The sequence below is a fragment of the Sinocyclocheilus rhinocerous genome, unplaced genomic scaffold, assembly GCF_001515625.1.
Source record: "Sinocyclocheilus rhinocerous isolate Xijiao unplaced genomic scaffold, SAMN03320098_v1.1 scaffold1406, whole genome shotgun sequence".
In the NCBI taxonomy this organism is placed as follows: Eukaryota; Metazoa; Chordata; class Actinopteri; order Cypriniformes; family Cyprinidae; genus Sinocyclocheilus; species Sinocyclocheilus rhinocerous.
Window position 1 is genome coordinate 788,412 of NW_015647095.1, and position 14,948 is coordinate 803,359.

At 39.2% G+C, this 14,948-nt stretch overlaps 1 protein-coding gene across 6 annotated transcripts in view; it reads left to right on the forward strand.

Annotated features, from left to right (window-relative positions):
* Window positions 1-14,472, forward strand: part of LOC107708820 (calmodulin-binding transcription activator 1-like) — a 390,706-nt gene extending 376,234 nt beyond the window's left edge. For 3 of the 6 annotated variants that reach the window (XM_016513141.1, XM_016513144.1, XM_016513143.1), the window contains 12 exons: window positions 3,740-3,894; window positions 4,327-4,517; window positions 4,624-4,702; window positions 4,808-5,162; window positions 6,227-6,711; window positions 7,181-7,359; window positions 8,463-8,706; window positions 9,171-9,242; window positions 9,449-9,469; window positions 10,682-10,881; window positions 11,102-11,176; window positions 11,461-11,782. In XM_016513141.1, coding sequence (XP_016368627.1) covers window positions 3,740-3,894; window positions 4,327-4,517; window positions 4,624-4,702; window positions 4,808-5,162; window positions 6,227-6,711; window positions 7,181-7,359; window positions 8,463-8,706; window positions 9,171-9,242; window positions 9,449-9,469; window positions 10,682-10,881; window positions 11,102-11,176; window positions 11,461-11,692 — 2,288 coding nt within the window. In that variant the 3' untranslated portion in view covers window positions 11,693-11,782. Of the gene's footprint in view, window positions 1-3,739; window positions 3,895-4,326; window positions 4,518-4,623; window positions 4,703-4,807; window positions 5,163-6,226; window positions 6,712-7,180; window positions 7,360-8,462; window positions 8,707-9,170; window positions 9,243-9,448; window positions 9,470-10,681; window positions 10,882-11,101; window positions 11,177-11,460; window positions 11,783-13,076 lie in introns of those variants that run through there. The other 3 variants (XM_016513145.1, XM_016513146.1, XM_016513142.1) reach the window with 3 other exon arrangements.
* Window positions 14,473-14,948: the final 476 nt, after the last annotated feature.

Genomic DNA, 14,948 nt, shown 5'->3' on the forward strand with positions numbered 1-14,948 from the left:
AAAGCATTCTCTCGCGCACCCCTGCTGGTCGGTCTGTGCACCCCTAGGGGTGCGCGCACTCCAGTTTGGGAACCGCTGGCCTAAAGTAACATATATATATGACTGCTGTAACTGTCAACAGACATGTTTTCAAAGAGATGTGCATATTTATGTTTCTGTTAAAAATTGATGTCAATTTGAGTTCATTTATTGTTTAAAAATATTTGACTAAAATGTATGTACGTGATATTCAAGTTAATAAGTAGAGAATGTATTCCCTTAAAATGTTTAAATTTAGGGGTTCTTTAAGAAGTTACTATTGAAGCGTAACAGGTCACATGACCAGGTTGAGTTGAACGCGGGACCGTTGCATTATGGGTTGAAGTAACATGGATGCAGAGAAACTAATGGTATGCAGAGCCTGAAAAAGAGTACCTTTATCTGCATGGTCTAAGAGGGCGCACACGGTAATTAATCTTTAAATCTGTTGCATTTGTGTATCAGCGGACATTTACATGAGAGACTTGAAAAGGACTCAACCTAAATGCATATTTTGAACATTATATGCTTTATTTCTTGTAGTTTTCACGGTGTCTGCTGAAAAGGTACAGAGACAGAGAGACCAATAAACAGCAAAAAGACATCTGTATGAAGCGTGGCTGTCTCTTTTCAGCAGACACCGTGAAAACTACAAGAAATAAAGCATATAATGTTCAAAATATGCATTTAGGTTGAGTCCTTTTCAAGTCTCTCATGTAAATGTCCGCTGATACACAAGTGAACACATGCAAAAAATCAGAATCCAATGACATCGCTATTTACACAACATTGTTTACGTAAACTGATATAGAACAACACTATACACAAAATGCAACAGATTTAAAGATTAATTACCGTGTGCGCCCTCTTATACCATGCAGATAAAGGTACTCTTTTTCAGGCTCTGCATACCATTAGCGTTTCTCTGCATCCATGTTACTTCAACCCATAATGCAACGGTCCCGCGTTCAACTCAACCTGGTCATGTGACCTGTTACGCTTCAGTAGTAACTCTTCTTAAAGAACCCCTAACTTTAAACATTTTAAGGGAATACATTCTCTACTTATTAACTTGAATATCACGTACATACATTTTAGTCAAATATTTTTAAACAATAAATGCACTCAAATTGACATTAATTTTTTAACAGAAAAAATAAATATCCACATCTCTTTGAAAACATGTCTGTTGACAGTTACATCGGCCAAATATGCCTATCCTAACAAACCATACATCAATGGAAAGCTTATTTATTCAGCTTTCAGATGATGTATACATCTCAATTTCGAAAAATTGACCCTTATGACTGGTTTTGTGGTCCAGGGTCACATATGTTGCTTGAGTTTAACGTTCAGTATAAAACTCTGTGACCTGTCGCTATCAATGACTGGTGTCCTTTAGGCAGCCAGACTCTTACTGAGTTGTCAAACAGTGTCAGTTTATGTACATGACCTCTGAACACCACTCCTGACATTTTCACCAAACAATACCTGCCTGCTTTGTGACATTCATAGCCCTCTGGATTAAACAAATATATATGTTTAGTGCAAAAGACACAAATGTTGTTTACTAGTATGTTAGACCTAGTGAAAAATAAACTACAAATACATTTACATATTTATGTACTTAATAAAAATACTCTGCATTTGTACTTTTGGGGCCAGATTTACTAAACAGGGCAAATTAGTGCAAATTAGCACAATTCCATAAAAGCGCCGATGGGAGGGAAAAATTCTGTGGGTGATTTACTGACAAGGTGCACATTAAAGAGCACAGATGCAACATCTCATTTACATAATGACCAGCGCAATCTACCAAGAGCAGCGTAAATTACCACCTGCTTTAAGACATGCTTTTTTTGGCTGTTAAAAAATGCCGCAAATACCAGTGAATTGACAAGCGCAAATCTTCATATATCATGTTGCGTGATTCATTTAAATACTCTCCTCCCAGAAATGTACCGATCGAAAGATAAACTCCTACAAATGCATATTCAATAAGGTCTCAAAAATAACTGTGTCCACACCTTTTTAGCGCTAATTTCCCACTGCGTGTCTTTAGTAAATCCTGACAGTAGTTTTTAATGCCAAATGAGGGTTTGCGCTGGCACAAGCTGATAGTAAATCTGGCCCAAAGTATGTTAAATTGGAACAACTAATTTTGTACTTAATACACTGTAATTGTGTGGAAGTAGTGCTGAAGTCCAACTAAAGATATACTGACGTATATTTGATTGTACTAAAGTGGAACTATTGCAAATATGCTTCAGGTACACTTCACTTTAAATATCTCACATTTAAAGACCGATATTATTCAAAAATCATACAATCCTTATCAATAGTGACATTAAAGGCCCGTTTACACCAAGGACGATAACTAAACATAACGATAAACTTTAAGATATAGTTCCAAAAATCGTTCTCAATATTAAAGAATAGCAGAGTCCACACCACAGCTATAACGATAAAGGCACAGAGAAACAATATCGTTGGAATCACTTTCAGAACGATTTTTTCCAGCTGATGAACGATACAAACATTGACACCCAATCAGAATCCATAACAAGCTCGCGAATTTAAAGCGGCAGACAAGCGTGCGCTTAGAATAAACAGACGATATTGTCCGCTGGTGTGGACGCTAATATAGTTATGTTTATAGTTATCGTTCTTGGTGTGAACCGGCCTTAAAACACATTTTAGGCTTAATATTAAGAAATGTGAGTAGTTAAATTATAATTTTTATATCACCAGATTTTTATATTTACTGACAAGTCTCAAGCGATATGTCAGTAAATATGGTAATAGATTTGAACTATACTTAGTATGAAATAAATGTATTTTAAATATATTACTTTTTTTCTAGGGAGCACAGGCAATACAGATTTGATTTTTACCTTCTTGCACTTTTGCCATCTCTCAATGTGTCTTTCCATTCATCAATAAACTGACACCAGAGCAAACCGCAGCCCAGCATGCCCCTGTCGCTTGGTTACCGTGCAGCAGCAGGTTGCCACAGAAACAGGCTTATCACTGCGAGGCACACACAGTTGTGAGTACTGGTGCTATAGCTCACCTGTGCTGGTCCCAGTACTTTACTATATGTTTAGTGTCAAAAGTTCAGTTAGGGAGCCAGCTTGATATTTCTGTCTCTGTCTGGATTTGGGTTACAAAAGTAACTTTGTAAGCATTTAACTCATCCTGCAACCTAACAGCCGTTCAGAACACCATAGCAACCATATAGCAATGGGCACTCTTGCCATATAGCAGTGGGCACTCACTACTCTTGGTAGTGAGTTTTGCACTTGTGGCAAATGTAAAAATCTAGTTCTGAAATACAAATGCTAAATAATTTACTGTATGTGTATGTTCACCACTGTTTCCGAAGCTGAATGTGTTGATGTGCCTCATTAATGATTCCATTAATTTATAATAATGACTGCAATTACGGAAATGGTGATTGATAACATCAGACTCTGAGTCTTGATTGGATACCATAAGGGTAATGACTGAGTTTAATTAAACATCCAATATAAAATTTTGCTTGGGGATGTGAGCTAAACCAAAGAAGAATTTATTTCAGACCTCCGTGAGATATAGTGCAATTTACAGCAACCATTTTCTTTTAATTGTACATTTAGTAGCTAATTTGAGTGTTAAACTAAAGTTGGAACCCAATTTTGTGAACTACTGTGATTAAACTGATATTAATGTTCTTCTGCAGATAACCAGTTCAGAATGTCCATCCTGGAGCGGCTGGAACAGATGGAGCGCAGGATGGCTGAGATGGCTGGTCAGCAGCAGCAGGGCAGCGGAGGAACAGCAGGGACTGGAGGGGGAGGAGGAGGAGGAAACGGAGGCTCTAATAGCCAGTCTCAGGTATAGCAGCACATCAGTAATTATGTGTGAGATTAGAATGCATTTTAAAACAAAACTGAATTTTCATTTTGTTATTAGTATGCATTTTGCAAACATCTTTAGTGTCACATGATCCTTCAGAAATCATACAAAAACAGCCATTAAGAACCTAAAGGTAAATTGCATTTACAATAAACAATACTAAAATTCAGTTACATCACTTGGCTGAAAGGTTTACTTATTTTAATAACATGGTGTTTATTAACACTGCTTTTGTGAGCCAGTTGAACCAATTCATTGAGACAGTTTGTTCACAAATTGTATATTGCTGCAGCTTTTCTACTCGTGAGTTATAGCTTGCAGTTTGAGCCATAATGATTATTGCAGAAAGTAGTGGATTGTGACAGTTCATTGAGTTTGTGAAGATGTCAGGCCCTCCATTTTCTTCTGCAGTGTATCTCGGGACAAGCAGGAAGCTCTTTTGAGAGTCGTGTGGTTGTTGTTTGTGAGAAGATGATGAACAGAGCCTGCTGGGCCAAATCTAAACATCTGATTCACTCCAAGACCTTCCGGGGCATGACCTTGCTACACCTTGCTGCAGGCCAAGGCTACGCCACCCTCATCCAGACTCTCATCAAATGGCGGTAGGTTAAGAGCATTTAGATCTGTCTACATCTATGTGTAAATATGTTTTAGCTGACTTTGTGCTGATTGCTAACTATGAGAAATGGTATTTGTTGTCTTATGCAGCACGAAGCATGCAGACAGCATTGATCTGGAACTTGAGGTGGACCCTCTCAACGTGGATCACTTCTCTTGTACTCCACTGGTGTGTTCCTTAAGCAATTCTAATTGAACTTTGACCAAATTTGGTCAATAAACAGTACCTTTCTTGCTTTTCCCACACCAATTTTTCTTTGTTTCTTTGTTGTAGATGTGGGCTTGTGCATTGGGTCACCTAGAGGCAGCTGTGGTCTTGTACAAGTGGGACCGGAGAGCACTGGCCATCCCAGACTCTCTAGGGCGCCTGCCCCTCTCCATCGCCCGCTCCCGTGGCCACACCAAGCTGGCAGAATGTCTGGAGCAGCTCCAGAGGGAGGAACAGCAGCAGCAGCAGACCCCATCCTCTTTACCCCCCACCTCTAGCATGTCTTTCTCTCCCAACCCCGACATCCCCACCTCCAACAGCTGGATGGTCAGCTGGAGCAGTGACAGTATGGTGGCCCCCTGCGGGCAGAACACTGGTACAGCCACCACTACTACAATCCCTTGCACCAACCAGAACCCTGGTGAGAACCTCTAAAGTAGTTAGCTACTCTACAAGCTGCTAACAAAAAGTTGCTAAATACATGAAAGCTATTTAAAGGGATAGTTCACCCAAAAATTACAATTCTGTCATCATTTACTCACCCTCAAGTTGTTCCAAACCTGTAGTTTTGTTTCTTCTGTTAGCACAAAAAGAAGATATTTTAAAGAATGTTGGTAACCAAACATTTGACGGTAGCCATTGACATCAATAGTATAGAAAAAAAATATTATGGAAAGCAATGGCTACCTTCAACTCATGTAAACAGTAAAACAGCAATATTGTGAAATATTATTACAATTTAAAATAACTGTGAGAAATCATTCTAATATGCTGATTTGGAACTCAAGAAACATTTCATATTGTAATTTTTGCAAACAATTTTTGCTGCTTAATATCTCTTTAGAAACCATGATGCATTATTTTAATAGAAAGTTTAAAAGCATTTATTTGAAATCTTCTGTGACATTCTAAATGTCTTTACTGAGAATGAACGAATCTTGACAACATTAAATGTTAACAGATAACAAGAAAAGTAATATATCAGAAACAAAACATTAGTGAAAAACAGCATTTAACCAATACTTTGCTATCGAAAAGATGAGAAACTTCAGGGACGTCTGCACATATCTTTTTGAACTAGTTCATTTACACACCATCTGAAAGAACTAATTCGCTACAATGAATCAGACTTTCCAGCACTACATATGAGACAGATAGGGGGCGTTTTAGGAGAGCTCACTAAGTTGTAAAGGCTGCATGTTGAAAAACTGCTGCATGTTGCTCATTACTGGAAAAGCTGCACTATTTAGAAAAAAGATGAACTACTATTGCTTTACTAAAAAGATTATAGCAGATTTGCTTGCTTAATGTAATACCTTATTACATTCGCTTCAACAAGCAGTACTTGCTGCACAATCTAATTCCAACTGTCTTTGTTTAGATTATCACTAATAGCACCTAAGAGACAGAGCAAATGTAATGGAAATATCATATCCATCCTCTGCTCTGAATGCAGCTCACTCTTTCTTTCTCTTTTGTGCCTAGATTTGAGAAGACCGAGATCAGAGCCCTCCAGCTATTACAGCAACGAGTGCCAGCGGGACATCCCCCTCGCCAAAAAACACAAGCCCAACCCCGAGCTCGTGCAAGCACAGCTGGATAAACCCATGTCGGTTCCCTTGAACATGGAGCAGCAGACACATAAACTGTCAACCAGCCCTAAGACCCTTCCTTCCACCCCACCCAGCCCGGATAAGAGCGTCTCAGAGGAGGGTTTGGGGACAGTGGGTATCCCGCAAGCCAAGATGGCCTCTTACCGCGGAGGGCATAAATGGGGCACTAGAGAAGTGCCCAGGAAGGGGGGCATCAGTGGGGTAGGGAAGGAGAAGTTGGCCAGCCGGTTGCGACAGCGTGGCGAATCCCTCAGCATGCTGGGAATGGTGGAGAGAGAGATGGTAGACACTGAGATACTTTCTTACAAGGAGGATCTAGAGAACCAGGACTGCCTCTCGCACATGGAAGACCTACAGGTGAGAGAACTGCACATAAACAAATGCGCACGGTGCCCTTAATGGCACTCACTCACAGTCAGCCAGCCTCATTTACACCTGTACTGATTCATTTGTCAGAAATAGACTCTGCAAACAAACACAGCTACAAGCGTAGAGAGGCCAAGGGAGATATAGAGCACCATCCGTCCTGCTGGCATGTGAAATCAGCGCTAGAGAGCGGCGGTTGCGGCCCTGCTCTCTGTCCAGACTTTCGTCACCACATAATACACTTCTGCCATTGATTTGCTCCCATCGCCAGGAGTTAGTCCAGCCTCATTCATCTCTGTCACTCTATGGGGATAGAGGGGCTGTAGCAGTGTGTTCCTCCAAAGTAAACACCCCGGCACTTGATTGATCTGTTGGGTTAGCAAGTGTACGTGTGCATTTTGTCACAACAGAAAGTCTGTGCTTGTTTAACACTGAATGCATGTGTTTGTGCACCTCGCAGGCGAATATGATGAGCCTGGCAGAGCACATCATTGAGGCCACTCCGGAGCGTATCAAGCGGGAACATTTACCAACCGTGGAGTCTGTTCCTCTGGACAACAGTGGGCTCACCAACACCATGAGCTGGCTAGCCAGTTACCTGGGAGACGTGGAACACTTGCCCAGCATCATCCACTTGAGGTTAGTGTTTGTCATTACTTTAATATACATATGCATATAATATGCAGCAATCAGGGGGGAAATTAACTTTTTTGCCCACCAGCCACAGTGGCTGGTGAATGCTGGTGAATGTACTAGCCACTCTTTTGTCAATTCGAAAAATATGATTTGAAAAAAGTTTTTTGAATATTCAAAAAATGTTTGAATTTTTCCATTCAAAAATAATAATAAAACAACTCGCTGTGTATGTGAACAAATACATGAAGCATTAATATTGTTAAGCATTAACCAAAACGTGAACAATGTAGATGTGGTTCTAACTCTTTTTGAAAAATCTAAAAAGAAATAAAGAACTTTTAAAGAATTAATGACAGAATCAGAACATAACAAAAATAATTAAATAATAAATATATACAAATATTCTAATCTTTTTAATCTTTTTGAACTCTATTCATCAAAGAGCACTGAAAAAACGTATCACGGTTTTCACTAAAATATTAAGCAGCGCAGTTAATGTTTTCAACAATGCTAATATGTTTTCAGCATTGATAATAATAAGAACTGTTTATTGAGCTTCAAATCAGCATATTAAAATCTTTAGATATTTCTGAATCCCATGTGACACTTAAGACTGTAGTCATGATGACTGCTGAAAATTCAGGAATTACATTTTAAAATATAGTAAAATAGAAAAAAGTTATTTCAAATTTGTTTTTATTTGGGGTTTTTTCTTTCTTTCTTTCTTTCTTTCTTTCTTTTTTTATCAAATGAATTCAGCCCTGGTGAGCATAAGAGACTTCTTTCAAAAAAAGCCTACCAGGCCTCAAACATTTGAACAGTAGTTTAAATATAATTTTTGCAACATATAACGTTTTTCTCTAAACTATAATACTAAATATCTACGAACATTCAGGCGTGTTTATGTACTGATTTTATCATCAAAGTACATTTTTGATCAGCAGCCAAAAATTTTGGTAATTGCACAAATGTCAAAGTAAAGTCAACCTGCTGCGCTTTTAATTTCCCAGCCTGGCGATGATGTGCTTAAGGAAAAACAAAATGTATGCCTAGACCCTGCTAACTCCATGTATGTATGTGTGTGTGTTTTGTTTTTCTTTGAGCAGTCCCATATACAGTGAACCCCTGACCCCTCCCTCCAACCCTATCCTGAGCCCGGGTAACTCACCCATGTGTGAGGGTCAGTTTGAGAAGCCGACCTTGCCTGCTCCGTCCGAGTGGAGTGAGTTTCTCAGAGCCTCCAACAGCAAAGTGGAGAGAGAGCTAGCCCAGCTCACGCTGTCCGACCCTGAGCAGAGGGAGCTCTACGAAGCCGCACGGCTGGTGCAGACCGCTTTCCGCAAGTACAAGGTACAGGCCAGAGGCTCGGGTGCCACGCGCTTGTGTTGATGTGTGAATAGAGACAGGATGTAAACATCTGTGCGCAGGTATTGGTAGGAACAAACACAGGACACCCTCTGTCTCCTTCCTGCTTTGTCCTTCCTTATGAGTTCATAGACACACAGGCACAGAGTAGTCAGTCCCCACAGCTTCAGCATGGGTAAGGTGGCTTAACCAGCGCATGGCCTGGCTTATTGTAAAGAGCGATTGTTGCCTCCTGTGGCTGCCTGTAATGAGTTTCCACAAAGACTCACCAGCTGGCCAGACTGGCGGCTTGTGCTCAGAGGCGTCTGCTCTCTCAGCACCAGCTGCAGTTAAGCGAGAAGGGCGTCTTTTCTCTATCACTTTCATTGTCCTGTAAGTGAAGAGCCTAGTGGGCGTCTCCCAAGTGTTGCCCACTCCTCAGACCAACCCGTTTCCCTCTCTCTTTGCAGGGACGCCCACTGCGCGAGCAACAGGAAGTAGCCACCGCTGTCATTCAGCGCTGTTACAGGAAGTACAAGCAGGTAATCCTTTAAGATGCTCTGACATTGACTTTGCCAACCTTTGCTGGATGTCTGATTAATACGTCAAGCTCCAGCAAATGCACCTGAGTCAATTATAAGGCCTGCTGTTGTGGGAATTGTTGTTTAAAAGCTTTTGAAGAGCTCTTAGTGTAAGGACACACAGTTCCCAATTCATGACAAATCTTTTTTTTTTTTCCCTTTGCAAGCTAACATGGATAGCCTTGAAGGTAATTTTTTTTGTTTGATTGTTCATGCATTATTTAAAGCAGATTTTCTTTTGTCTGCACAAATATTAAAACTAATTTAATAGCAATGGCCATTTACACACTGTGTCATTTGCATATTTTGATGGAAGTAGTTGCAAGGGACGCTCCATATACTGTGGACTAAACAGACTGATCTCGCTAGGACAAGGGTATTCAGATTGTTTCTGGAGTCCCCCAGATGGCTGCAAGAGTGTTTTAGGGGGTCCATAGAAAATCTGAGCGGGTAAAAAATGCAAATGAGAAATACAAAATGCATTTCAAAGCGGTCACAGTTAACTGTAAATTAGAAAACTGTAAATCCTCTAGAACAATATTCATTGTAAGAAACACTATAAAAATACAATTGAATTGTTTCTCTTCAGGTTTATGCATCTAATATTACATAATAATGGGTTGAACTTAATACAAAGTCAATATTTTCTAGATCATATTTTAGTAATTTGCATTGGCTTCAATAGAGTAACTATACAAAAGTCAATAATTTAATTTTGGAAACAACATGTTGCCTTTATATAAAGCATTTTGTCTCACACAGTATAAACAGCTCTTTATAAATAAAAATATATAGCTACTTTTATATTTTAGGAAATGTTCCCTGAGGGCAACATATCTTTTAGTGGTTGTTGGCTTTAAAAAGTTTGCAAACCCCTCTTCTAGATAATCAGTAATTAGGTCTGGAAGAAGAAGTAAAAGAAGCCCAAAATAAGCAATGTGCCTCAGTTAAATAAGCCAAAATACACAACTGTATTCTAAAAATAAGATTTGAAAAAAATTGCAACCTGCTACTGCCTATATTTATAAGCAACTCTGTGGAAAAACAAGCCTCAAGACACGTATAGTAAGTCATCACAGCAATATTGATGGACATAATGTCTTTAATTGACAATATTACTTATTTACAACTGCAAACACCAAAACTTTGCTATGATTTTCACTCTGTCAATCATTGCAGTTTTGAGAGTAACTCATAAACGTGTGATAATTTAGTGATGTATACTTGAAGGGATAATCCACCCACAAATGTTAATTCTGACATCATTTACTCACCCTCCTGTTGTTTAAATGTGGTTGTCACTCTCTAAAGTGTGTAGTGTGTATGTGGCCAGTGTGAGTTGAATAGGGAGCAATTACATTTTTGTCATTAATATCTTCATTAATGTGTTTATGTATCAGTATGCACTTTATAAGAAGATGACGCAGGCCGCCATCCTTATCCAGAGTAGGTTCCGCAGCTACCACGAGCAGAAGAAGTTCCAGCAGAGCCGGCGGGCGGCCGTGCTGATCCAGCAGTGCTACCGCAGCTACAGAGTGTTCGGCCGGCTGAGGCCTCACCGCAGAGCGGCCACCGCCGCTCTGGTCCAGCACAAACTCAGGTAGCACTCACTAGACTGCCCTGTGATAAATCACTGCCTCGTAAATTCAGTCCAAATCTGATTCCAACTGGCGTTTGATCTTCTGTACTCAGCCAATAGCTCTTATGAATCTGTTCCAAGTGGCATACTGTTCTGAGCTTTGCCCTGCGAGATATTTTATTCATGTACTAGATGTAATGTGCAAAATTAAATGTGTTTAAGAGTGATGTTTCTGTTTCAGAAGCAGTCTTCTAACTAAGAGGCAGGATCAGGCCGCCCGCAAGATCATGAGGTTCCTCCGCCGCTGCCGCCACAGGTATTCTCCCACCGCCACATCGCCCCCTACTGGCCATCCCATTCATCCGCTACCTGAAACACTGCTGATACAACTACAAATGTGACACTTCCCATATTTTCGATTTTATTTAGTTATAATGGAACTTATTTTTTTATCCTTGAAAGTGTGATTCATTAATCATGAGTGGTTTAGTGAGAGGTGCTCCTCCCTTCCCTTGGCTCTTTTTCCTCACCCTCCTTCTCCATCATGATATCTGCTGTGTGCTAATAGCTGTCTGGTGTTGTTTTGCTGTTAATGCAAAGCCCCTTGATGGACCATAGACTATTCAAGCGGGTGAGTGCAGCCTCAGCGATTCAGTATGTCTCCCTTTTTTTCTATCTCTCTCCCTCTCGCTTGTCACACGCACACAAAGACCCCCTTCCCATCCCCTTTTGCTCCTTCTTGCCTCCTTCATCACCACTGCTTGATGCCTGCTTGCATGACAGCTACCAACTGGACGCACAGATGACTGAGATCAAGGGCCTCAGCAAATGATCGGCCTCAGGATATCGGTTGTGTCGTGCTATACACTAACCACTGAGACACTACATTAAACAAGCACCTTTTTCTCCTGTCTTGATTATTTACGTTTCCTTTACTTACTGTATTTGTAAAGAGGAAAAGATAAGATAGACGGAAGAACAGAAGGTTGTTTGGTCTAAGCGATGTTGCATGAATATATGACAATGAGTCTTGCTCTTTGACCATGAGGCATGCTGGGAAATATGTTACCCAGAGAAAACTGGGTTTGGTTCTGACTAGTTCAGCTAAAGCCTGTTTTATTGCACATGCTGCAGTGGGAACTGACTGTCTATCTGTCCATCTCTCTTTAACTCTTTGGTAGTAGATATGATATCTGTATACAAAGAAAGCATAGTATAAAAGCTAAGTTGGTCGCATTACCCTGTGCAAATGTCACCTGTATTTCATCAGATGTTTGAGCAACATGTTTCAAAAGGACGTAGACAGAATAATCAGCAGACAGCTTTAGTTTCTTGTCAGAAGCGATGAGATGAGAAGGTTTCCACTGATTTTGTATTAAATGAAATGCAGACTATTTTAAGCTTTTTGTCCTATTTGTCCTACTTAGTGCAGAAACTTACAAGGTGAGGCAATGAAGAAAATGGGGCAAATCATCAGTGAAGAACTTGTGCATAGAGCACTGGCCAGAAGAGTGTTCTTTCAAACAAATTATATTATTATAAAAATTATTATATTAAATTCTATACGCTACCGGTATTCGACAGATATTTTAAGCAGCACAACTGTTTTCAAGAAGAAATGGTTCTTGAGCACTAAATTAGCATATTAGAATGATTACTCAAAGATCATGTGACACTGGAGTAATTGCTGCTGAAAATTCAAATTTTCTATCACAGGAACAAATTACGTTTTAAAATATATTCAAATAGAAAACAAACGCAGCTTTTAACTGGTTAAGTGTCGTAACAATCAATCCTCAAAAATTAATTTTACACTGCGCTGGATATTTAAAGATTTTAAAGGGTTTTCTTAAAGCACACCAGTGTTCTTTTCTGTTCAAAGGGATAATTTGCCCAAAAATGAACCTTTAAGTTGTTCCAAAGCTGTATGACTTTTTTGTTTATTCTTTGGAACACAAAAAGAAATGTTAAGAATGTCAAGGTTATGTTATTTCTATACAATGTATGACAGGGACAGCCATTCAGGTTCATTGTATGGAAATGAGCGGCTTGGACATTCTGCTGAAAATCTGCTTTTGTGTTCTACACAAGAAAGAAACTAAACTTTTAACCAGGGCTTGATCTGACCTTCTCTGCCTTCTGAGATAAATGCTAAAATGACTTGAGATGTGAGATGTTCAACCTGTGTCCCTTAATATCTGCCTGTTGTTTTTCAGAGTGAGAGAATTGAGAAAGGCCAGGGAACATGAGAGCGTCCAGAAGAGCCCCCTCACAATGTGACATTACTCTCCAGACTCTTCCTTTCAGTTTTTCTGTTTCAACCAGAGATGTTTTACAAGAGGAAAAAAAATAGCAAGAACACTGCAACTCTTACTACTACTGTATGACTGATACTTCGGCTACTAAACAACTGCGTTTTTTCATATCTCTTTATTCCTTCTATGTTTATTTTATGAAGGAAAGAGCCAACTGCTGTGGATCAAAAACTCTAAGGACGTTGTTTAAGGAGAAACAACATTTGCTTCATGGCATTTTTTGCACTTTTTAATGGATTGATTTGTCATTTTGGATGAGCATTAAAATGTTTTGTTTGAAAAAAGGGAAAAAAAGGATGGATGGAAGTCCTGCTCTTCAGTGGCTTGTAAAGAGAAGATAAATGAAGTGAGAAAGAAAGAGAGAAGATGACAAAATATGGAGTCGACACAGAAACATGTTCCGACTGTATTTCATAGTTTTCAAAAGAAGTGTTTAGTGAGTAAAATTGTTACCAAAAATGATGAATAATTCATGAATTAGTTTTTGTACATGCTTTACTCCACAACCAGACAAATTCGTCAGAAACTTCTTCCAGTCTGTCCCTTACGCTTACGAATGTAAGAGGGAAACGAGGCTTGGGTGACATGTCAAATGCTGATGTTGATCTGCTAAAAAGATGTGTGAAAAACACATACAATTTTAACAAACAACTATTTTCAAATTGATGATATTCTGCCAGTTCAAAGTTAGCGAGACATCACAGTGCAGTGGATCGCTCCAGGCAGATCTTGTCTTATGCATGCTTGAAACTAGGCCGCAGTCTTTTCATTGTTTTGTTTTTAACTCCATGAATGTACTGGAGACACCAAATGTCATCACCTCTGCCCATCATTTACTATTGGCAAGTTTGTAACGTTTTCTTTTGTTAATCCAATGAAACAGTCACTTTGTTCAGTTGAAAATCAACTTCAGAGGTTTTCTAAGCTCTTTAAAGGAAAATGACATGCATTGCCTTGATATCTTTGACATACTTTGAAGGGTCTCCACACCTGGGGTTAGACAAATCCATATTTTTGGCAATTGAGCGGTTCCTGTACATAAAGAGGGTTGCCGGTACGCAAAGTAAAACATTTATCTAAGCGGGATTGTATTTTAGAAATATATTATTTTACTCATTGAAAGGGATCAAAACAGATTAGCGTCAAAATCAGAATATTTGTATAGTTTTGTTTGAATGCCTAAGAAGTATGGTTGTATCGTTTGTACATAGTGTAAATACCTGGGATAAAGTCAAGCTACTGTATGTGCATGACAAAAACGAACAAAGATACAAAAAAAAAAGAGTTCAAAAGCATTAGTGGCTATGCTCTGTAAAATTATTTCACTATAAGAGTATTTTATTTTACTTTGAATGTTCTTGAGAAGAACATTTTGCTAAAGCATGACTTTCCTGCAATTGTGAAAAATACTGTATTTAAGAGGTAGGAGAAAAGGCAAAATGATCATTAGGTTATGTTTACATCTGTTTGTTTGTTTTTTTTGGGCTACCAAGAATCTTTTTGCCAATGGTGCCAAGTAATGTGAATGCTACTGCTTAAAGGAAGTTAATCATTGCTGAACAGATAATCACCTGGTAAAACGCGATCAGATTCACTTGCATTCAGCAGCATGACCTGTCAACACAGCCGGTCAAGGATGATGGTGTATTCAGGAAGGATCTTTAAGTGGATCACATATCTCATTTGGTTTCTTTGTACTGTATATTTGTTTGTTTTGTGTTTCATAAGTCTGAATACTTTTGTATTATTTCAATGAAATGATGTAAAGTATGT